The sequence below is a fragment of the Cottoperca gobio genome, chromosome 13, assembly GCF_900634415.1.
Source record: "Cottoperca gobio chromosome 13, fCotGob3.1, whole genome shotgun sequence".
Classification (NCBI taxonomy): Eukaryota; Metazoa; Chordata; class Actinopteri; order Perciformes; family Bovichtidae; genus Cottoperca; species Cottoperca gobio.
In genome coordinates, this window is record NC_041367.1 from 23,472,964 (window position 1) to 23,498,351 (window position 25,388).

The 25,388-nt window shown below is 39.6% G+C and overlaps 1 protein-coding gene across 2 annotated transcripts in view; it reads right to left on the reverse strand.

The window, feature by feature from the left end:
* The window catches only part of LOC115017680 (ATP-binding cassette sub-family G member 4-like), a 42,546-nt gene extending 21,599 nt beyond the window's left edge, over positions 1–20,947 (reverse strand). The window contains exons 1-2 of one of the 2 annotated variants that reach the window (XM_029446348.1): positions 20,671–20,947; positions 1,578–1,834 (exon numbers count right to left, since the gene is read on the reverse strand). In XM_029446348.1, the coding sequence (XP_029302208.1) occupies positions 1,578–1,821 (244 nt within the window). In that variant the 5' untranslated portion in view covers positions 1,822–1,834; positions 20,671–20,947. Of the gene's footprint in view, positions 1–1,577; positions 1,835–15,728; positions 15,821–20,670 lie in introns of those variants that run through there. The other variant, XM_029446347.1, reaches the window with a different exon arrangement.
* Positions 20,948–25,388: the final 4,441 nt, after the last annotated feature.

Genomic DNA, 25,388 nt, shown 5'->3' on the forward strand with positions numbered 1-25,388 from the left:
TTAAAAATACACACAATGGTAGCATGTGCATGGATACTGCATTTGTATGTTATTGTCTATGACTCCACTCTGCAGTGTCTATTGATCCTCTATGTGGAATCCATGGACACTGATGGATTCTGGGTAGGGCAGTGTGTAAGAAACAATCAGCCTGCTTCCTCTTTTGTTCCATCTGTCTCTTCTGTCGACAAGAAAGATCAATAAAGATAAGGGTTTGCTAAAGTAACTGTAAGCATCAGGTCAGTACTCACTGCTGGAGGCCTCGCTCAGTCAGTCAAAAGAAGAAACTGAGTGAGGATGAGAGAGAGAAATGTGTCCAGTAACATGATTGTCTCATACGAGACGTCACTCGCAGAGAACAGAGATACTGCAAGGCCAAGTGGAGGTGACTTATTTACCTCGCTTTGGCTGACAATAACCTACCACTTCCTTATCAGACGTCTGCAAAACTGATGTGTCCTAAAAGCTGCCCTGTCTGATCCACAACACAACTCAAGTGGCAGAGCCAAAATGACACACCAAACAACACATGGCATGTTCAGATGCATTATGCATTATAGAAGCACTAAAGTTTAAAAGTAATAATTCACCCAGTGTATGAACATCTACATTTTATGTTGGATTGTGGGAAAATGGCACTATTATGTTTGTAAAGATGGCAAGATGGAGTGTAGAAATGAGCATCTTATGTTCCACTTGGTAACCTTTATGTTACATCACAACTCTGATAACACTTCACTATTGTGCACAACTTCCAATACGTCAGAATTGCTTCGCAGCCCATGTCAAATGTTATCAGACTACTAAACGACCGTTATAATGCTTAGGACGGGGCAAACTGCTCCTACCTGCAAGTTGTTAAACGATTGCAATTTCAAACACGTGATTAACATTGTGACTAACGTACGTAAGTTAGGTACGTCACGTATGTGGCAGTAGGGTGTTGTTATGGTGTCGGCTGCTGGTGGAGAGAGGGGAATGTCTCAGCTGGAAGTCACACAGCTGGACAGAGTAGTAATCAGTCACACAATATAAGCCTGGTGGTAACCTGGTTCTCTTGCAGTAGTCTGGGACCGGCAGGTGTGTGCCAAAGAACGGCCTGAGGACTCTTGGAGAGACCGTATTGGAGCGCAATGTTTTTGTTTTTCCTGGAAAGTGCTGCACCATTAAAACTGTTCTTATTTATCAAACCTCCTTCTGCTTCCGTCATTTTATCTGGATGAGAGCAGGACTGTCTCATAACGTAATTCACATAAATTAAGTATGTGAAGTATGTTCTGTAAGTTAATTACGTAAGTTAAAATAAGTCAACTTGTTTTTTTAATACATTTAAGACTTTGTTTCACAGCTGTTTCCAGGGTGAAAGTCCTGAGTTTCCCATCCACCCTGATCTCCTCCCTATGTGGCCTTTGTCGCTCTTTATACTACGTCACCTGACTTTCTCCTTTAGGTCACTAACAAATTTGAACCTTGCTGCATTCATACAGCCTATATCCTCACTCCTTTACAAACTGGTTAAACGATACATGACTGACTTAACAAGCAGTGCGTATGAAGACTGGAGAGATGTGTGTTACCTCTCCTCCTCCAGCATGGTCCCTCCTGGATAGTGTAGGAAAGGTTGCTGAACTCCAGGTCCACAGCTGAGCGTTTGGGGAGGTGGGAGAAACGCTGGGCTTCAGTGATCTGGTTCTCAACCTTCTTCAGGTGGGTTAAAAGAGATGCTTCCTGCTGCTGCTGAGGCTGGCCGGCTCCATTACACATGATGGCCTCCTCCATGGGTATACTCACAGAGTCAGGTTCCAACGCCTTATTGTCCATACCAGTAGTCTGTCTGTGGGGTTGTGAAGGGAAGAGGGGAAGAAACACAAGGATGAAAGGTAATCAGTCGTGCTTCATTATCTGATGATTTTACACCTGTAATTGGGGATTTGGTGTCTTGCTAGGATTTTTGGAGGTCATTAGATAAAAGTTCTCATTTTGGACTGAAACAACAAAACAGCAGAGCGATACTTTTCAGATTGGCGAATTATAGACTAACGGTAAAATAGTGTGGAACATAATATGGTACGGTATGATTAGAGATATTGTTACATACAATTATAAAGTCTGTAAGATAATGTTCCTTTTGTAATATAATAATAATAATAATAATAAACTTTATTTGTATAGCACCTTTCATACAAGAATTGCAGCCCAAAGTGCTTCACAGCAAAAACATAACAATTAGTACAAGATTAGACAGAATAAGAGCATTTACAGTACAATAATCACAGTGTAGATGTAAATGAGTCTGAAGTACCATTATAAAAATAGCAAAATTAAAATAATATAATATAGCAGAATTAAAATAGTATAAAATAGCAGATAAAATGGCAGAATTAAAATAGTATAAAATAACATTGGAAATCATGCCTCGTTTCTGTATCTGTGCCGTACTTAACGACCCCACTGCCGGGAAATCACATTCATTACACCATTCTTGTAAATGTTTTAAACTATCAGAGCCATATATTGACAGCATGGGATCAACAATGGGCCCCTGTGAACTTTCAACTGGTCTACTCCCTTCCGTTAAAGCCAGTTTTTCTCCAATACACATTTATCAGAGAAACTTTCTCTTTTTCCCGTGGTAAAACAGTCTATTTGATCTCAGGTTTCTCAAAAATACAAATTTATCTCAGTTACCTTTACACATTCAATGTTAAACCAGGCATAGCAACAATTAATGAAATCATTTAAATTACTTTAAAGTGGCACCATTAAAAGGCTAAGATAAAAATATATAAAATATCACCATTAAAAGGTTAAAGTAAAGAGATATGTTTTTAGCTTACTTTTGAAGATATTGAGAGAGCTTGCCTCCCTAATGTCTGCAGGTAAAGTGTTCCATAGCTTTGGTGCATAATTGCAAAAGGCTGCATCCCCAATTTTCTTTTGGATGTTTCTGGGAACATTTAATAAACCAGTAGTGGATGACCGTAATGTTCTTGGGGGCACATAGTTTATTAGAGAGTTGGCAGTTTAGGGCTTTGTATACAAGGAGGACCTTAAAGTCAATTCTAAAAGTTACTGGAAGCCAGTGTAGAGCGGCTAACACTGGACTTATGTGGTCTCTCCTCTTGGTTCTAGTCAGCAGCCTCGCTGCAGCGTTTTGGATGAGCTGAAGTCTCTCCGGTTTTTTTTGGGAGGCCGGTAAAGAGTGCAGTAATCGAGTCGGCTTGAGATAAAAGCATGGATTAGTTTTTCAGCATCCTTTTGATTTATAAATTGTCGGATTTTAGCTATATTTCTAATGTGGAAGAATGATGTTTTGTCACCTTGTTTACCTGGGATTTAAATCTTAGATCTGAGTCTATAATAACACCAAGACTTGTAACTTCAAGACTTGTGACTTACTCTTTGGATTAAATCCAAGGAGTAAGTTTCCCCATGTTATTCAGCACCATCTCTCTTTTTTGTTACAGGACCTACTAGTAGGATTTCAGTTTTGTTCTCATTTAATTAAAAAAGATTATTGCTCATCCATTTATTTATTGCTAACATACAGGTGGTGATGGAGTTAATAGCTGTAGTATCATTTGGTTCAGCAGAGATGTAGAGTTGCGTGTCATCCGCGTAGCTATGGAAGCACACATTGTGTTCTCTAATGATGTCCCCCAGTGTAGCATGTACAGGGAGAACAGTAATGGACCGAGGCAGCTCCCTTGTGGAACTCCAAAGTGGGCATCATGCTTCTCTGACACATGATCTCCAAGCCTGACAAAATACTTTCTCCCTTTGATATATGTTCTGAACCAGTTTAATACACAGTCAGAAAGACCAACCAGTTTTTCTAGACGATTAATTAGGATGTCATGGTCGATCGTGTCAAATGCTGCACTTAGGTCTAGCAGGATAAGAATTGAGACCTTGTTTGTGTCAGAGTTTAGTCTGAGGTCACTAATTATATTCTGTGTCTGCATCATAAGTGATGCTGGCTCTGATTTAAGTTATTTTTGTAGATAGATTTTGAAATGCAGTTTCCATATGTAAATCTTATATTGACTCTATATGCTCTTGACAGAATATAAGGCATAATAAATAAATAAATAAATAATATAATAGAGGTCAACATAAACACTGGAAATTGATAACTATGTCACATTTTATTTTTATCCAGTTTATTACATAACCATGTGCTATGGCCTTTTTTAGATGTTATTTTTACTTACATTTTCGTTTATTTATTTGTTATATATATATATAATATGTGCTTGAATTTGAGTAAAACATAGACATCTCTCTGATCGGAGATCCTACTCTATAACAAACATTTAAGTGTGTGAAATATACTCACACATTCAATAATGGTTGGATTGATCATAATTCAGTCCTTATTAGTGGTGTGTGGTGCGAGTGTGGATCTATAGGACACTCAATGTCAAACGGTTCATTGGTAAAGGATGTACAGGACATATGACCCATAAATCTTTGAAGTTGAATTAAAAAAATTAGAAAACGAGTGTAACGACAATTTCAATTACATACAACATCCAATACAAAGGTGCATCAAAACCAAGCTCAAATACCATAATGACCGATCCATTAATCCACCGCTAATTATTATTATATATTTTCATTTGAATAAAATGTACATATCAGACATGGAAACACAAATACAGGACCAAAAATAATACGTCAAATATCATGAATAATAAAAGATGGATGAATTAATAAAAAAAAAAACATACAAAAATGTAATTGTGCAGGTTCTAAATGATTTATTTTGAGTTAAGCTGAGTGACAGGTGATAAATCTGTGCACACGCCATAATAATCCAGTGTTGGCATGGGAGGAAGGCCAAAACAAAGAGGTAAGGGTGGATTTTCATATGTATCTGCTCTAGAAGTGGTGATATGTCGTTACCACCAACACAACATGACCACTACACACACAGAATACTCACGCAATCTCACATACACATAATATATACACATACATAACTTCTGTAGCAGGATGTTGTTCATCTTCCAGAAAGATGATCTGTTCAAATACAAGAAGGGGCCTGACCATAAAAAGCTGCCGACACACAATAAATTCCAGACCTACACAAAGGTGCATTTGGCATTTCATTTATACACAGTGGGCATGTGTAAACAGTTCATAACTCTGCAGAGAGTGAAAAGTGATCAAGTGATTTATTGTTACCAAAGTGTTCCCGCTGGCAGCTGGGACACACTGAGGTTAATGTGAGGTGATTGTGAATTCTAACGAAATGTTCAGCATAGATGAAGGAAGAGCAAAGTCAGAGGCCTACAGCACTTTGTAACAAACACTTTATATGTCATCATCTTATCCTGCTAGTGTCAGAACAAAAATAGGGTCATCCAGGACATGACATTAGCCCCACCCACCTCCCAAAGATAGTTAGGCAGCGGCGAGTAACACAGTCACTCCGCTTCGGCGGATGGGTTTATTAAAACGGTGTTATAATCCGGAAACGAGGCCCTGCACACAAGCATTTTAGCACAGCTTCAGAAATAATCTCTCTCCACGCCTGAAGACTCATATCACATGACCATTCACATACAGTAGACACGCACATGAGGGTGTAAGCAGAAAACATTATCCATGTCGAATAAACCACTGGTAGTCCAGGCTGATGTCGTCTCGGCCTTTGGTCTCAGTTAAATTAGAATTTTTTTCAATTAATCTTCTACACACCTGCACCACTATTACAATACAAAGCTACTCTTTGTAAGTCTGTGTCTTAATCGGCTGCATGTTTTCATACAAACAGAGCTGTACACAAATTTATCAGAGCTGAAGATTTGGTGATACATTTTATGTAGTCTTGATTTGGATGAAGTGTTCATTTACATTTAAAAGGGTTGTAAATCTAATTCTACATGTCAATTGTAGCACACCATAGTCAACTTTATTCAAGTAAAATATGTTTTCACTACAATAAAATTGTGGCTAGTGAAAATTCTGAGTGGTTAGGTACTTTGGAAAACCACTAGCCACAGTGGCTGGTGAGCAGAAAAGTGAATGTCAAGTCCTGGTATAATTAGATGACTTCTTTGGCATTTGAGTGGATATAAGATAACACATATTAAGCACATAGTTACACATATTTCAGAATTCATCACATTATCAACAAAGACGGAGCTACTGGCAAGCATCTGTGCAAGCAATACAAGTGTATACTACTATTCTTTTTGAACTCTTTTTACTGTTTTCTCACAAACACAGATAAAGCAACCAGATAGAAGAGACAGAGTGTTTCCTCTCAATGACTGCATAGTGCTGATGATGCAGACAGTGGTGAGTAACAGCCTGTCTCAGTAGGCTGTTTATGTCTCCATGTACGTAAGCACAGACAGCTCAATATCACTTATGATGATGAAGGCATGTGTAGTCAGGCCTGTCAAATCATCCACGTGACATATGAATTACAGTCCAGTGAGTTTCTGCATGGACTGGCGAGGTTTTTTCTTCGGTATAGTGAGTAATGTGATTGATCGTTTACTGCAGTGAAAAGTCATAGAGAAGAGGGAGCAGTACAAGCACTTAAAGAGCACAAACTAATATTGGCTTCCTGTGTCCTACTTCTGGTCACCATTGACATTTGCAATATATTTAAACCAGATGCATAAAAGCATATCACAAACTTTAGTAGCTGCCAGGAGATGATATTGAAAGACAATGAAATTAAATCCTTTGACAGTAAACATTTTGCAGAGAGCCTTCTGTCGGTGGATATTGTACAGCTATTCTATAAAAGCAGGGTTGAAACTAACAATTTTCGTTTTGTTATGAATCAATCTGCCCGATATTTTCCTGATTAATGTAGCAATCGTTTTGATCTACAATATGTCATAAATCAGTGAAACATGCTCATCACAATCTGCCACAGCCCATGGTAACATCTTGTTTTGTCCAACCAACAGTCCAAAACCCAAAGATATTCTGTTTAATATCATATAAAACAAATATTTGCACTTGAAACGCTAGAATCACAGAATTGTTGGTATTTTTGCTTTAAAAAATGAGTAAAACAATTGAACAACTATAAAACTGTTGATCTTTTGTTTTTCGTTGATTGATTAATATAAGTTTTTCACCATTGCATTTAATGAAATCATAATCTAAGTGGCATTGCATTTCTTACAAATACATCATTTATAATTTTCTAAAACATCTGTGCACTGTAAAAAACAGTCCTGCAAAGTAATTAATACTGGTGATCAGTGAATATTACCAATCAATCAATTTGATGATTCAAATTGTTCAGTTTGGTTCAAATGAATGAAGCTTTGACAAAAGTTCCACAATGTTATTCCTATTCTTGTTTTGCTATTTCTTCCTGTTCTACTCTCCTCTCTAACTTTATGTTGTCAAAGTCCCGACATTCACAATTCTAATATCCTCATATCCAGCCAGCGATCGTTCTGCATTTCTTCAGCCTATCAGTCCTCGGATGTTGCTCTTTAAATATTACCTAATAGTAATAAACACCACCTCCCCATAACCACCTATTATAACCAGTATCCCCAGAGAGATTCAAAGAAGTGTTTCCATCAACCGCCCGCTGGTTTTACTCCACCACCACCAGTATTTCTGAAGATGCTTCACATCAATGAATTGTCTCTCTCGCTAACCTCGATTAATTTATTTTTCCTACGTCGGACTGTGATTTTTACATAGTCAATTTTAACCTTTTTTTTTAGAATGCGAGGTTGCACGGATGTTAGCCACAAACATTCTCTGAAGTGTCTCAACTTCTATATGGGAATGACTGATTATTGAAAATACCTGTGCCAGTGTGGACATCCATGTGGTCATTCCCCCTCTGCCCACAGCTTCCTCAAGCTCCAACCCCTACAGAGCCTCCTTCACCTCTGACGTCCTCTATATGTATGAACACTGCATCATGCAAGGCTGTTGCCTCAATTGAGGAAAATAGTAATATCTTACCAATTAGTAGGCCTAGTTGCTTTTCTATTTCAGATTAGATAATTTTAGCAATTATCAATATTTTAATTCACATGATTAGTACATAAATACAAATATAATTACTGTCATAAACAGGCCAAGTGCTTGTGTGTCTCGCCTGAATTCTATAACAAATGGTTCCTTGTTTGAATCACATCACATTAGTGCTGAAATGACGGCTTTTTGGCTTTTACACTTATATATTAGGAGCCTTTTACCTAAAATGGACTTTGTTAAAATCCATGCTTAAAGCCTAATCTGCATCAGTTGATTTCTAGTCCTAGACAATCAAACAAATCCAATCCTTTTAAATCAACCATAATAGATCTTATATTAATAAACAACCTTCTTAAGTACCAAACTAGTGCAGTCTTTGCTTATGACATCAGCAACCATCGCCCAATTGCATTTGTTTTTTTTAATTGATTTAAATCACTCTCACATTGAAAAAAAGACATTTTGACTGTGACCTAGTTGACACAACTTTTAACAACATATTTATTAAACATGCACCCTATAAACATTTTAAGAGTAAAAGTGTTCTAATCTAATCTCAAAACATTTCCAAAGCTCTTATTGTCAGAGAGCTTGGAATTTCAGACATCAATGGAATAACATTAGAAAAGCCAAATCTACTTCTACTTCAACTTGTCCTTGCTTGCAAATACCTCTGGCAATGCATCAGAGTTTTGGAACATTTGATCAAATCCTTGAAAAATAAATCTAATTATAACAAATAAAAAGAATATGTGTCAATCTTTTAATGGTCATTTCCTTTCTTCTGGCAAAACATTCATCGAACATTCCACTACTACCTCGGTAAGTTCTGGCTCTCCATCGGCTGCTTCCTCACCAATTATTCTCCACTCTGGCAATACATTTGCTTTTATGTCAGTTAGCTGAGGAGAGGTTCACAGGAAACGGGTCAGTTTAAACTTTAAACTGACCCGTTAGGGTTTAAAGTTTAAACCCTAACGGAAAGGGTGACGATAATATGGATCCTTCACTCCATTGCCTCCAGCTCTTCTAGATCACATGTTTAACTTATCACTTGCATCCGGTACAATCCTGAAAAACTGGAAGTCTGCAAAGGTTTTCTCATTACGTTAGGAAGGTGATCCTAGGTACTTAACAACAACCCAATCTCAAAATTGTCCAGTTTAGCAAAGTCCACAGAAAATTCTCAACTGAGACTGTTTTTAGAGTCAAGAAAAACATTACAGCCAGAGCAGTATAGTAAGTCACAGCACAACAACAGCTGCATTATGTTCAGCTAATCATGGGATTTTATTGGAAGAACTATGTTTGACTGGCATAGATGAATCACACTTGTAATTGCTTATATCATTGATAATGGGAATTATCTATGCTTGTTGTATGTGCATTTTATTTTTATTTCTGTATTTTGTACAAAGGTGTCTCCTGAAAAAGGGATCCCGAGTGTTGGTCGGACAAATCATCACTTCGGACTTGGAAACTGTGACGTGACATTTTCCAAACATTTTAAAGACTAAGCGATCAATCATTCTCATTCCCAACGTGTCACAGACAGACGCTTGGCATCAGTTTGTAATGTACTGGGTAGCCCTAATCTTTGATGCTCCACTACGGTCACAGTTTTAAGCACGTGGTTAACGTTGTGAATTCAAACAAAACTACTTGATTAGGTTCAAGAAAACATTGTGGTTTGGGTTGAGATAAGTATGTTTGTCACGTTAAGTTACGTATGTAAGTTAAGTGGTCAATGAAAATAAGCGGTAATGTGTTTGTTTGTTGACCCATCCATCCACCTGGACTTTCCCCTACATGGACTTTGACGTTCTTTTTACGCCACCTGTCTCCCGGAGCAGTAGTTGTGAGCCTCTAATAGCGCTGCAGATGGGTTTATATTGGAGTTACTTGAAAGCCTCATCCATACACTAAGGATGCCTTGTGCATCTGTACGGCTGTGACAAAATGTCGGTATTTGATGACCTGGGAATAAGGACAGTCTGGATTAATCGATACTCCATAATAACAACAATAACAATAGTTACACACACTGTTCAGAAGATTAATACCTCAAGAATCATCTATCTGCAACATAATCACCACATCATCATTGCTTCTGTGGCTTTCTTAGTCTTTCAGTACATTTTAACCAAGGCAAGTACAAAGAAACTTTTTAAAAAAGGTATTCTACATCACAGAAGAACTGATAAATATACATTTCAGGGGCTCTCCAAAGCAAAAGGCTACTAATTTGGTCAGTGACACGATGTGAAGATTTGCTCGTACAATTGCTGAACACCTCCACTGGTAATAGTTCATTATTGCTCCAGCTTCTGTGGAAATGTATATACGTTTCCTGGGAGAAGATCAACGTCAGACAAAACCTATTTCCATTGTCTTGGCTGGACTCTAAGCAGCAGAAATGTGTGATCTCCCCTGTGATCGCAAGGTGATTACTGATCATCGAAATGGAGATACGTCTAATCTACTTTGTTCAGTGCAGACCACTGTAAAAATGGTTCCCAAGTCTGAGGTGGTACAGTAATTTGTTCTTTTTGAGAAAGGAGTCTCATTTAATCACTCATGGGGTTCATAATCCCCTTGCGGATTAAAATCAACTTTATTTTCTACCCTTGATCTGCTCAGAGCAGGAGGAGCCTGGAGTTACTGGCTTGGGAACAAATCTGCAGACTCAGGTACACTACCAAGCACCAAGCCAAGCTAATGTATGGGAATTGGCTGCTCCTTCACTTGCCCTCAATATCAAGCCTCCACGCAGACACATTTCACTGACAGCAAGGAGAAATAAGCCAAAAAAAGTATTTTCTGAGTGTCAAACGTTTCTGATAAGAGGGAGGCAGGGAAATGGAGAGACATGTTACTTATGCCAACATGTCACGAGTCAACCTGGATGGGACTGCACTGTTCTAGACGAGAGACAAGGTCCAAAGAGGGGAGAGAGGAGAGGCAGAGAACTCAGCGACCTGAGATAATTTCGCTTCAGATTATCAAGAGTACAACTGTTACAATCGTATCTGACTCTAAGACTTGATGCCCCAATTACAACTGGATTAAAGGTCGATTAGAATCAAATAAAGTTCCACACAGCTAAATGGAGACATCAAAGTGATGATACGAAATCATGCCAACTGTCTGGTTTGATTGGAATGAACTCAGAACAAGAGTATGATCTATAGATTTAGCATTAAGAATGGAATCAAAGTAAAACAGCAAGCCTGGCTCACTCCAGATTAAAACATCCGCCTACCAGCATCTCTAAAGTTCACTAATTAACATGTCACATCTGGTTTGTTTAATCTGCATACAAACAGCTGTTTTCACAAGTTGTTGTTTCAAGTTACATGCTGGACTTATGTCTTAACTGGAAACACCGACCTTCTGGAGTTTCTACTTGTTACCTGGTATTCTCATGGTGAAAAGAAGACTCCTGGAAGTCACAGCTGGCTCTCTCCTAATATTTAGCATGAAGTCTATATATGAGAAAGGCATCAATCTTTTCATCTAACTCTCGGCAAAAAAAGCGAGCATGCGTATTTCCCAAAATGTCACACTTTTCAGCGCACATCCGACGAGGTGTTCAGGGAAGTTGCGTAGGACAGAGCAAAATGGGTCCCAGCGGGACTACGTCATTTTGTTAACAATGATTAACGATTAACAGCTGCACACTTGATATGCATACTTGACCGAAAACTTGTGTTGTGCAGTTCAGGGAATTCAGACACACAGTAATAGTTTTTCCATTATTTTTCCTGCTATGCCTTAATGGCATTTTTGCTGTTGGCCATGCAGGTTCTCGTCACAGTCTTTGGGTGCTAGCCTGCCGAGCCGTGCGCTGCGTCCGTGCTTTGCTCCATGCAAGCCGTTGGAAAAAATGGGTTTCAGAGAACACTGGTGCCGTTGTAGCATTGTCTCTGAAAGGGCCTTAAACCAGCTACATCTGAAAATGTGCTGCATTCTCTGCCGTAAACTGGGCGGATACATTTTGAATCGCTAGCTTTGTGTTTTAGTTTGTATAATTACAACGGAGCATCTGGAAAACAGTGAGACACTGTAAAGCTGCTCAGACACAGTCAAGGGTGAGCAGTCGGGTTAGGAAGCCAATTTTATTTCATTTATATCCCTCTCTGTGATAAATGTTAAACATATAGGTTTAGTCTGTAATCTGAATATGAAATGCATATATCCATCCATCTATCCAAGTGGTAGACGATGGATGGATAAATGTATTTCTTTCATAGTGATTTCATCAATGTCTCAGTGCAGAACGTTCTGCTACAGTTCAGGTCCTGGGTTAAAGATTCATACTTGAAAATGATTATGATAATACCATGACATGGATTTGATAGTGAATTTCCCCAAAGTTTGCTCATGACTGGTATTTACAGAAGGGATTTTAACCCTTTTTGCTGTAAAACTGGGGTCTTAGCCACTAAAAGAATAGTGTGTGAAGCTCCTTTCAAAGGCCTCTAAAACACTCTCTCGTCTCAAGTCCTGCAGCTGCAGACTGTCTTTTGAAGTCACCAAAAATGTTATAAGTTGTTCAAAGTAAAAAATTAAAACCTAACTTATTCAGAACCAGCCATTGGTACCAGTGACATTCACAGAATGTGAAAACAGGAGAGACTTTATTCTCTTGGGTGCGATACGTTTTGAATGGTAAACGCTGCTGGGACATTCTGGGACAAACTGAAGTAGACAAGACACAAATCCTAGAAGGCGTGCCACTGAGAGATGATATCTAGCAGTGTTACAGTGCTGCATACTGCATTCTTTCCTGTACAGCTACTGCTGTTGTGTGTTTGCACTACATTTAGAGATCACTTGGTTCGCACAGTCACATCTTGTTCTTTGGATTGTAGTTTTGGTGGTATTTTCTTTCAGTGTTCAATATGGTCCCTAAACTACTTTCAAATTATTCCAAATGAAGCCAAATCACTCTCATTGTGCCGGAGGAGAGTAATAATTTAATAGCAATATTTACTCTCACAAAAAGTCACCTTCAATAGAGATATTGAACCTGAATTACAGCTGGGCACTGCATTTTTTCTTTTAGTCCAACTGTGCTCCATGAGTTGGAAGCATGGATTGATGTGCTTTTCACATCCTGATTATATTTAAAGCACCACAAAACAAGTGTTAAGTTCATACTTTCAGTGCATTAATGAACCAAAAGAATTGTTGACTTCATTAATGCTGAAGGACCATCTGCATGTTCAACTTTATCCAGCTAGGAAAACAATGTGCAACAAGGCTGTCGTCTGTTTGTATGTGTGACATTTCTGATTTTGAGACCTATTTCACCAAGCGATGAAAGTGAATAAAGGGAGGAGAGCAACTGACAGAGATTATTTAAAATACTTTATTTTCTACATTTATATCAAAGCAAATAATCTATGAAATAATCTATAGACTATTACCAAAATGTAACACCGCTTTAATGTGTGCACTTTGAAAACTACAGTACTACTTTCCATCTTAAGTTCAAAGAGTTCAAAATTGAGTTGATGAACAAATATAATTATATAATCTTTGATAACATCAGGACATCAGTTGCAGTATCCTTTAAAAATCTGCATTTCAGTTCTTCAACAAGTTTGAATGAGTCTGTTTAAACCTGTTGTATTATGGTCTGGTTTAAAGGGTTCATTGGTAAGAAGTGGCTCTGATCACCTCTTGCAAGAGCAGTTAAAGCTCCTGAATTCATTCTTTTCTCCATAAGTATCTGTCTGGAAAGCCAAAAGACATATGCTTTCCCTCCCACTGCTGTCACTCTGCACCGTACCAACCACATACTGACTTTTCTTTTTATTCATTTGTTGGTTTATGAATTCTTCATTCACATCACATCCACTTTTGCTTGTATTGTTTGCTTTATATATTAAACTTAGTAAGTTCCTACAGTCACAAACATATGGCTGAGACACAGCTGTGTCATGTATGTTCTGTGGAGGTTGAATGCAAAGGTAACGAGTACCTCTGAATACGCTGAAAGATAAATCATAGTACTGTATGCACTACAAGTACTTTTGTGTCAACTGAATACAAAAAAATGGAGTTAACACAACAGACTGCAGGGAAGAGGAAGAACAGCCTCTTTAACCCTCACACACTGATTGTTCTGCCAGAGAACAGCAGCCTCCTAGTGAAACTGGCCCTAACCCTTACATAACAAGAGGGCTGAACATAAGAATATTAACACCCAGGGAAGTAGGTTAACAGTTCTGGTCCCCCATGACTTTGTAAGAACGAGAGCTAATTCCCTGAAGAGCCTTTGACAGAAAAAAAAGACCTTTCAAGATGAAGCTGTACATTCCTAGTACGAGCTACAACATAGAGAGGCTCCATAAGCTACAGCAGCACTGCTTACTCATGAGACAGGAATTGAAGTAGAGAGATCTTCTTTTCTGTAGAATATTAATGTACAGTAAACTCAGCTCAACAGTTCATAAGTGATAAAGTTATAAATAAATAGACTAAACTACTAGAAATGATCTCATTGCAGATATAATGGTATTGGCATATGTCAGCCGATAAACGTCAAAGAAATGTAACTACAGAATTGCTGAAAATGTGTTTTGAAACAGTGTCATCATTTTCTCAACAGTTAAATAAAAAATAATAAATGAAATCATCATCATCATCATCATCATCATCATCATCATCATCAACGAAAATTAATATCGGCCAGTACATCATTATAAGATTTTTTCAACTCAAATATCAGTCTGGGTATAGTCTCAAAAATCCTGCATCGGTCAGGTTATATGATATATTATATTAAGTTTATAGACACTACTTTCTCTCAGGACTTCCACTTCAACTGACACTTTCAGTTAATTGTCACCTGCACTTCGACTCTCAGCACTTTTATTTCAAGTGATACGTCAACCTCATTCAATACCTACACTTAAATCTTCTTTCAGAATTTGTATTTCAACTGTCACTACAACTGTTTTAATATTCAAACTATTTCCCATTGAGTGCACAAACATTTTCTTCAGAAAATGTTGCCATTTGTTGTTAAGATTAGCATTCAAGCCCATATATCTCTGCATAATATCTCAAATTGATTTGAGATTTGAACATAATTATATGAGTTTGACTATCAATTTAGTGTAAAACGAAAAAGGCAAAACAATTGAGTTTAAGAGATGTTGACAGTAACTCTAGGTAAGTCAATCTTATTAACCAATTAGCCAAAATAACTCAAATTAAAATATGTGTCGACAGTTTTTTAATTTTACCACGCAAACACAATTTCACAAACTCACTCTTTGAAGTAACATTATATATTGATCCATAACTAATAACCAGCTGCAGCGTCCCAATAATATTGTTAATTCATCTAAGGTTAATACAAGATAGTTTAAGCATGATGAAAACTTCATTTTAAACTACATTTGAAGTGCGTGGTTTAAGACTACAATGACACAAGATGTTAAAATATCCTCGGAGTAGGCTTTTCTAATCGACTTTTACACATAATGATTTGACTTTATTACAATGCAATTTACTGTGTGTAACATTAAGCTACTTGTTTGGCTTTGAAAGCTCGTTTAAATACGTGCCTAAACCCACGGAACATAGGATAAGACATAGTATTAAGAGTGAACAGGGGATAGCATGGACGGTGACACCAGCCGAGGAGAAATGAGTCATATAGGCTCAGAAGTAATACCTGTCAGGACATTACAAAACAAAGATAGGAGCAAAAGAAAGCGGAATAAGGAGCTTACGTTGACTGCTGTAGAGTGAATTGATCTTTGTCCTCCACGGCGTCTGTCTGTCAGGATGTTGCTATCCTCCCCGGCTGCTGCATTCAGTAACAAACTGTCTGCTCCAGCAGTCTGCCGCATCTACAGCATCGCTGCATGCCCGAGCAGAGCAGAGCAGAGAGGGCGGACCAGGACAGGAGGGGGTGCCGAGCAGGATGGATGGAGGAGGGACACTGAACTACTGTACGGCCCCAGCTGTCAGTGTCGGGTCACATGAGGAAGAAATGACTCTTCTGCTTCCTAGAAATGTGGATTTCTGCTTTTATAATATTCATGGGTGACAGGTGTAGGCTTATGTTTATGTAACCCTCATTTCTATCACCTATGAACTGTAGTCTGTTATTTCCCACCTACTCACATATATGTGTGCAACGTCAACTAACATTTAAATTAAAGTTTATGAAGGTACCTTTTCAAAGTTGGCCACAACACATGCAGTGTTGTATTATTATTATTATTATTATTATTATTATTATTATTAAGTAAATTAATTATATTTTGTTATTATATCTTTTTAATTAATAATAACATAATCATAATCATTTATTTTAATATATTAAAGTCATAAATTAGTGCATTTAAGCCAAATCGGTGTAAGGTCAGTGATATTCCATTCTTGATCTTAGAAAGAGTAGTTTTACAAAGTTAATAAATAAACAAATACATCGGAAATGCTAGTTCTACTTCTACACTATGTTTTTCCAGAGCTGTTCAAGCACATTTCACATTCTTCGTCCTTGGATGGAATGGAGTTTTCTATGTGGGTTTGTGCAAACTCCAACAAAGCAAACTCCGTCCTCTGAAAAAGATCCTGAGATGTGGTTGAAGGATCTGGACAAATCTAACACCTCGAGCTGGACTCAAGGCTTTTTATTTAGTTGTTTGGTCGAAATGTATTCACTTGTAAAAACTTTCCATCAAACTAAAATTCAGTTGTTTTTTATCTGATAAAATAGATGCTGAAAAGGCTGAACAATTAAAAAACAATTCAAATTTTTTCTAAATGTCCATCCATCCATCCATCGTCCACCGCTTATCCGGAATCGGGTCGCGGGGGCAGCAGCTCCAGTAAGGAACCCAATCTTCTCTTCTCCGGGCTACATCCTCCAGCTCCGACTGGGGGATCCTGAGGCGTTCCCAGGCCAGTGAGGAGATATAATCTCTCCACCGAGTCCTGGGTCTTCCCCGAGGTCTCCTCCCAGCTGGACGTGCCTGGAACACCTCCCTAGGGAGGCGCCCAGGTGGCATCCTTACTAGATGCCCGAACCACCTCAACTGGCTCCTTTCAACGTAAAGGAGGAGCGGCTCCACTCCGAGTCTCTCACGGATGGCTGAGCTTCTCACCCTATCTCTAAGGGAGACGCCAGCCACCCGTCTGGGAAAACCCATTTCGGCCGCTTGTACCCGTGATCTAGTTCTTTCGGTCATGACCCAGCCTTCATGACCATAGGTGAGGGTAGGAACGAAGATCGACCGGTAGATTGAGAGCTTTGCCTTCTGGCTCAGCTCTCTTTTCGTCAGACTGATTTCGTTTCGGTGCGATAAAGTGACTGTAATACCGCCTCCAGCCAATCTCTTGCTCCATCGTCCCCTCACTCGCGAACAAGACCCCGAGGTACTTGAACTCCTTTACTTGGGGTAATGGCTCATTCCCTACCCGGAGTAGGCAATCCACCGGTTTCCTGCTGAGAGCCATGGCCTCAGATTTTGAGGTGCTGATCCTCATCCCAATTGGATGGCCAAAAGTGACACCCTCACCCCATACTCCCGCAGCACCTCCCACAGTTTCACCCGGGGGACCCGGTCATACGCCTTCTCCAGATCCACAAAACACATGTAGACCGGATGGGCGAACTCCCAGGCCCCCTCCAGGATCCTTGCGAGAGTAAAGAGTTGGTCAGTTGTTCCACGACCAGGACGGAATCCGCATTGTTCCTCTTCAATCAGAGGTTCGACTACCGGCCGAACCCTCCTTTCCAGTACCTTGGAGTAGACTTTACCAGGGAGGCTGAGAAGTGTGATACACCTGTAGTTGGCACACACTCTCTGGTCCCCCTTTTTAAATAGGGGAACCACCACCCCGGTCTGGGGCGGCTCCGGGCAGGGTCTCTCCTTTCCTTTCTCTTTTTTTCATGAAGTCGTTTTCTAAATGTGTTGATATTAATTTAATGTATTGGATATTACTGTCTTAAATTGAATGGCATTCAGTAGAAGTATCATATTGTAGAGCAACAGTGGACACCTCCCTTCCTATGTGTTCACATGCTCCCGTGTGTCTGATGTTTAGGCTGCTCTGATACATCCTGTGGAACTTGGAGACACTGTTGAATTCCTTTTAGAGTCTTTGGGGAAGTGACAAGTATGGCAACAAGCCTCGACTCGTCAACAAGGACTGCATATCTCAGAGACTGAATCTACCGCTACACATGTACAAGACATGTTCAGACTTGAAGAAATACACAGCATACAATGACAGCATTCTCTCTGTTCACACCCCCTCTTGTCTCTCATCCATCTCCCCCAAACTTGCCAGAGGGGAGGAATTCTCCATTGAACATACCTGGTGTCAAACAGGGATAATGGCTCACTTCAGACTAGTTGCTCAACACACAGTGAGTCTGTGATAGACAGATAACCCGAACCCCTGTAAGTAAAATGCCCAGAAAGAAAGGTGTTACAGTTAGATTACTTTGACCAAGTCCTCCCACCCAAAACCTTCCAAAACTACTTATATGTGCGTTTTCTAGTGAAGGGGGGGTCTCCATCTGAAATCCAGCATTGTTCCTATATTATTGTTTTAGGGGGCCGGGGGGTTACTGGTTTATCTGCAAAAATAATCACTAGGAAAATGATAGGGTAAGATTTGGATCATAGTCAAACCTAGACATACCGCCAATATAGTTTAATTTGGCATAGGACTAGGTTCATACAATCTAAATTCATCAAAACCATCAAGTTTCAAGTTTTATTTGTCAAATGTAGGTTAACACGGGGTCAACGGTACAATGGCATGTGTTTGAGAGAGACAGCATGTCAACTCAGCAGTCAAATAAGACATATAAAATATTAAAAAAAGAGTACTATATACAATTAAGTTAGAACAATAATAAAAACCGATATAGCTTATGTGCATATATGAGAAAGGGGGGTTGTGCGGTACAATACTTAAAATTAAATGTATTTATATTTATGTAGTGCAGAGAGTGAGAGGGTATGTCTGTGGGTCTAGAGCAGGGGTGTCAAACTCAAATACAGACTGGGCCAAAATTTAAAACTGAACAAAGTCGTGGGCCAAGGTTGAACAAATTAACCTTTTAATAGGGACCCAAACAAGTTTTGCATTGAATATTGAACAAGCAAGGCTTATATAACTTTATAGTGACATGCAAAATCGAGTTTCAAATAATAATAATAATTAAAAAATATCAATGGCATATCAAATAAAATATAAATAAAAATTGAATGCCTCTTTTCTATTTGCAACCTTCTGAGGTAAATATCAAAATAAACTTTTTCCACAGGCTAATAATACATTTGAAAATAAAATAACAATAATGAATGAATCAAACATTCAAGCCTTGAAGTAGCAAGAGAAAGTGCATGAATAAAACGTTAATTATTGCTCAGTTTGCTACACTGATTTGCTTTAACACTAAATATGGAACAAGCAACGCTTATATAACTTAATAGTGCAAAATCAACTTTCAAAAAACGAACGAAAAAACATCAATGGTATATTAAATAAAATTTTAATAAAAAATGGGATGCCTCTTTTCTATTTGCAGCCTTCTGAGGTAAATATCAACATTAACTTTTTCCACAGGCTAATACATTTGAAAACAAAATAACAATGAATAAATCAACCATTCAGGCCTTTTTACTGCTCAGTTTGCGACACACTGATCTAATCTGATGTGCCCAAGCCAGATACCTGGCATCTTTTCTTGGATACTAGTTCATTAATGTCGGGGTTCAGGCTTTGAGCTGAGGCAACCTTCATTATCGAACGACGGTGTTCATCAGTCAGACGTATCCTGTGACACGTTTTCGTCATCTTCATTGAGGAGAAAAGTTGCTCACATAGATAAGTGCTGCCGAACATGGAGAGCAATTGAGCAGCTTGGGTGCGGAGCTGAGGCATTGTGTCAGGGATGAATTGTGGAAACTGTGCGGCGCCAACAGCATCATACTTTGACTTCAGCGTGTCATCACACTGGAGTTCAATCAGCTCCATTTGGAGGTTAGTTGGTGCTTTTTCCACATCAACTGCGAAGGGATTACTAAGCAGTTCAAATCTACATTTCTGACCATCAAAGTCGCCAAATCGCCGGATAAACTCAGCGCCGAGTACACTGAGTTTTTCAGCAAACTGTGTGCACACGGCGGTAGAGATCTGCGTTTTTATGGTTTGGCAGCAGAGGGAAATGGCCCAGGTTTCCTTGCAGCAGCTGATTCTCCCACAGGCAGAGTTTAGTTTTAAAAGCTCTCACTGACGAGTACATATCTGTGATGATGCGGCCCCGCCCCTGTAGCTGCAGGTTCAGCGCATCAAGATGGCTTGAGAGGTCACACAGAAAGGCCAGCTCACACAGAAACCTTTGCTCCCAGAGCTCTGCTGTGTCCTTCCCTTTGCTTTGCAGAAACTGACATATTTCTTCACGCAGCTCGAAAAATCTGTTCAGTACTTTTCCGCGGCTGAACCATCTCACCTCTGTGTGATACGGCACGTCTGTGTGTTCCGAACCAAACTCGTCCAGAAAAGACTTAAACTGGCGGTGATTCAGACCTTTGGCTCTTATAAAGTTAACAACTTGTGTTACTGTGGTCATAACATGTTCCATCGTTAGGGCTTTAGCACACAGTGACTCTTGATGTATGATGCAGTGATAAACAGATAGCTCACCTGCACAGTTCTCTTCCCGCATCCTGCCCACCAGTCCATTCTTTGTACCACTCATCGCTGGCGCACCATCAGTGGTTAATCCCACGAGTTTATCCCACGGCAGGTTTATTTCAGTTACACATTTGCAAACCTCCTCAAAGATGTCCTTCCCTGTGGTTGTGCCATGCATGGATTTAAATCCCAAAAGCTCCTCCGTAACACACAGATTTGAGTCGACACCGCGGATGAAGACTGACAGCTGCGCAGTATCAGACGCGTCAGTGCTCTCGTCCACAGCAAGGGAAAAAGAAACAAAATCTTTTCCCTTTTCCATCAGCTGGTCACAAGATCACATGTGCGCTCAGCTATTGTGTTCCTGCTCAGGCTTACGTTTGAAAAGGCCTGCTTTTTCTCTGGGCACACTTGGTCACAAACTTTCAGCATGCACTTTTTAACAAACTCTCCCTCATTAAAGGGTCGGGTTGATTTGGCGATTTCTTCTGCCACGATATAACTTGCCTTTACAGCAGCCTCATTTTGTGCTGTGACTTTTTTGAACATATGCTGTTGTGAAACCAAACCTCTTTTCATCTCCTCTACTTTCTGGCTCCTTTGAGTCGTGTCCAGGTCCTTGTACTTGTCCTGGTGTTTCGTTTCATAGTGTCGCCTAATGTTGTACTCCTTAGTTACCGACACGTTGGCTCCACAAACGAGACAAACAGGTCTGTCTTTTACATATATAAACAGATATTCTGTCTCCCACCTGTCCAGAAAAGTTCTGTTTTCTGCCTTCCTTTTCGCCATTGTTGGTAGGGGTAACACAGTGACACTGACAGTTGTAGAATGAGGCCGCAGCACGTCTGGGAGAGGCACGGGGAGGCGGGGTGAGCCGGCCGGCTTTCAGCAGAAGCGTTGGGCAAGAACACGGATCGCTACTGACACAGAGGAGAGAGCATGGCTGGCGCGCCAAAACAACAGCAGAGCATTATGGGATTTGTAGTATTAGCGGTGAATGCGGTGTTACAGCAGCATCGCCGCTGTATAATACCGGCGGGCCAGCTCTAATGTTAATTTGATATTGCCTCAAGGGCCAAATGAAATTACACGGCGGGTCAAATTTGGCCCGCGGGCCAGAGTTTGACACCCATGGTCTAGAGGTTGAGAAGCCTGATGGCTTGGTGGTAGAAACTGTCCTTGAGTCTGGAAGTGTGTGCAGCCAGGCTCCTGTATTGTCTGCCTGACGGTAACAAGGAGAACAGTCTGCTGGGTGGCTGTGGTCCTTTATGATGCTGTATGCCTTCCCCAGGCACCGCTGCTGGAAAAAGTCCTGAATGGCCGAGAGACTGTTGCCAATGGTGTGCTATCAGTTATTAAAAAACAACTAGAGTATATTAACCTGTTTATATTTGAGTTGTAGTAGTTTGTCATATTTATTGTATTCTAAGTTCTAGAGTATTATATGTATTGTGTTCTACAGCTATACATCTCTCTCTTCTAGTGTTGATATATTTACTGGGTATTTCTTCACTCCTGTGTCAGCCTGTCTGTCAGTTCATTAGAACAGACTGCTGAAACTCTGAGAGTCTAAATAACTCTGCTATCTCATAATCTTCAGATTTTCAGATCTTTAGATAGCTGTGTTTACTGCGGCACTAGGTGCTGTACAGTCCGGAGTCACAGCTGGCTGATGGAGTGGGAGATCTATCTGTCTCCTGTCTCTCTTGCATACTCTCCTTCCGAGAGTAGCACCCTCCTGGCAGCGGTGAGGACGAGGCGAGGCTGTAAGTCCTTTTCTTGTTTCTGCCAATTTGGATTGAACTGTAGCAAACTATCATAAGGTGCACGGATCAAGGATGTAATCTTGACAAGCCCTGAGTCTGCCCAAGTCAGGCAGCTGTACTTCTTGTCCCTCTGTACTGAGAGCAGACTGGAGCTACAGTGACTCACTATCCATCCGAGACTGGACGGTCAGGAACTGTCAGTTAGCTGATTTCAGTAGATATCTCTGCAACACAACACAGAGACATGTTTGACATAACGTCAACACTCTTCACACTCTGTTGATAATGATTAGTTCATTGTTGTAATGTTTTAAGTTTAAATTCTGGCATATCTTATACATTGAATCTTTAAACAATTTCAGTTAATATTTTGGGTGTCAGTTTTCAGAGTCTGACTATATTCTTCAGGTAACATACACTTATTCGCTTTTTGTCAAGCATTATCCAAACAAATTATCCCCAAATGATTAAATAAACAGGGGTTCCCCAATCTAAAACCCATTTCAACAACATTGTCTACAATGTCTTTGTATGTCATACTAGAGTGTGACATACAGGACTGTCTCAGAAAATTAGAATATTGTGATAAAGTTCTTTATTTTCTGTAATGCAATTAAAAAAACAAAAATGTCATACATTCTGGATTCATTACAAATCAACTGAAATATTGCAAGCCTTTTATTATTTTAATATTGCTGATTATGGCATACAGCTTAAGAAAACTCAAATATCCTATCTCTAAATATTAGAATATCATGAAAAAGTATACTAGTAGGGTGTTCAACGAATCACTTGAATCGTCTAATTAACTCGAAACACCTGCAAGGGTTTCCTGAGCCTTGAAAAACACTCAGCTTGGTTCAGTAAACTAAATCACAAGTATGGGGAAGACTGCTGATCTGACTGCTGTCCAGAGGACCATCATTGACACCCTCCATCAGGAGGGTAAGACACAAAAAGAAATGTCTCAAAGAGCAAGCTGTTCACAGAGTGCAGTTTCAAAGCACATCCACAAAAAGTCTGTTGGAAGGGGGAAATGTGGCAGGAAACGCTGCACAACCAAGAGCGATGACCGCAGCCTTAACAGCATTGTGAAGAAGAGTCGCTTCCAGAATTTGGGGTAGCTTCAAAGACAGTGGACTGAAGCTGGAGTCCAGGTATCAAAAGCCACTGTTCACAGACGTGTCCGGGAAATGGGCTACAATAGCCGTATTCCCATGGTCAAGCCACTTCTGAACTCAAGACAACGGAAGAAGCGTCTGACTTGGGCTATGGAAAAGAAGCACTGGACAGTTGCAGAGTGGTCCAAAGTCCTCTTTTCAGACGAAAGCAAGTTTTGTATTTCATTTGGAAGTCAAGGCGCCAGAGTCTGGAGAAAGGCTGGAGAGGAGCAAAATCCAAGTTGCTTGAAATCCAGTGTGAAGTTCCCACAGTCAGCGATGGTTTGGGGAGCCATGTCAGCTGCTGGTGTTGGTCCACTGTGTTTCATCAAGCCCAGAGTAAATGCAGCTGTGTACCAAGAGATTTTAGAGCACTACATGCTTCCGTCTGCTGAAAAGCTCTATGGAGATGAGGAATTCATTTTCCAGCATGATCTGGCACCTGCCCACAGTGCCAAAACCACCAGTAACTGGTGTACTGACCATGGCATTACTGTCCTCGATTGGCCTGCCAATTCCCCTGACCTGAACCCCATAGAGAATATGTGGGGTATTGTGAAGAAGAAGCTGAAAGACACCAGACCCAACAATGCTAATGAGCTAAAGGCCGCTATTGAATTATCCTGGGCATCCATAACACCTCAGCAATGCCACAGGCTGATTGCCTCCATGCCACGCCGCATTGATGCAGTAATCCGTGCAAAAGGATTCCCAACCAAGTACTGAGTGCATTAATGGACATTTTCAAATGTTTGATTTTGTTTTGCTGTTATAAATCTTTTTTTTTTACTTGGTCTGAGGAACTATTCTAATTTTTTGAGATAGGATTTTTGAGTTTTCTTAAGCTGTAAGCCATAATCAGCAATATTAAAATAATAAAAGGCTTGCAATATTTCAGTTGATTTGTAATGAATCCAGAATGCATGACGTTTTTGTTTTTTTAATTGCATTACAGAAAATAAAGAACTTTATCACAATATTCTAATTTTCTGAGACAGTCCTGTACAAGACCCTATTAAGTCAAACACTAATAACCCATTTGAAACTGATATAAGTGCTTTTTGGCTTATGATGAAATGTTTACTTGGTCTATCTTAGAGACCACTAAATATACCAGTAAAGTAGTTGTGTAACAAATGATAGTTGATAATAAAAGAGCCTGTTTATATTTCATGAGAAAGAACCAGATTGAAAGATTTGGCCTGATATAAAACAGCTTTTGTCTGTTTATTTTAAAACCTCAAAAAAGCCTTCAAAGTTGACTCTATGTAATCTATTTTAATGACCTTAAGTATGAAAAGGCAGGCAAAGGTTCAGGTATGCAAATGTTGGTCCTTACACCCTGCTGATGTCGGTTTTACAGGTACTTAATAAAAATTCACAGTAGTGTGTATAATAAGTAAAACATATTACACATATAAGATATGATATAACTATATCAATAAAGTCCCTAAAACCATTGTCTTTTAGCCCAAGTTTCTTAATTGCAATTTGTTAATCGTTTAGTGTCTATGTGTCACGATCTGGTTTTCGTGTTTCCTGTTTTATTTTGAAATGTTCACTTCCCCTTGTGTCTTATCTTGTTTTACCTCCTGCATGCATCCCGCAATTGCTGCAGATTTGTCGGCTGCACATCCATGATGCAAATATGGTCCTCTCCTACACCACATCGTGACAGTACAAACCGACTACTGTCACGATGTGGTGTAGGAGAGGACCCAAAAGCATTTCAGCAGACAAGTGTATTAACAAAAGGCGAACTTTAATTAAACCAAAGTCGAAAGTAGTGATGGCAGTG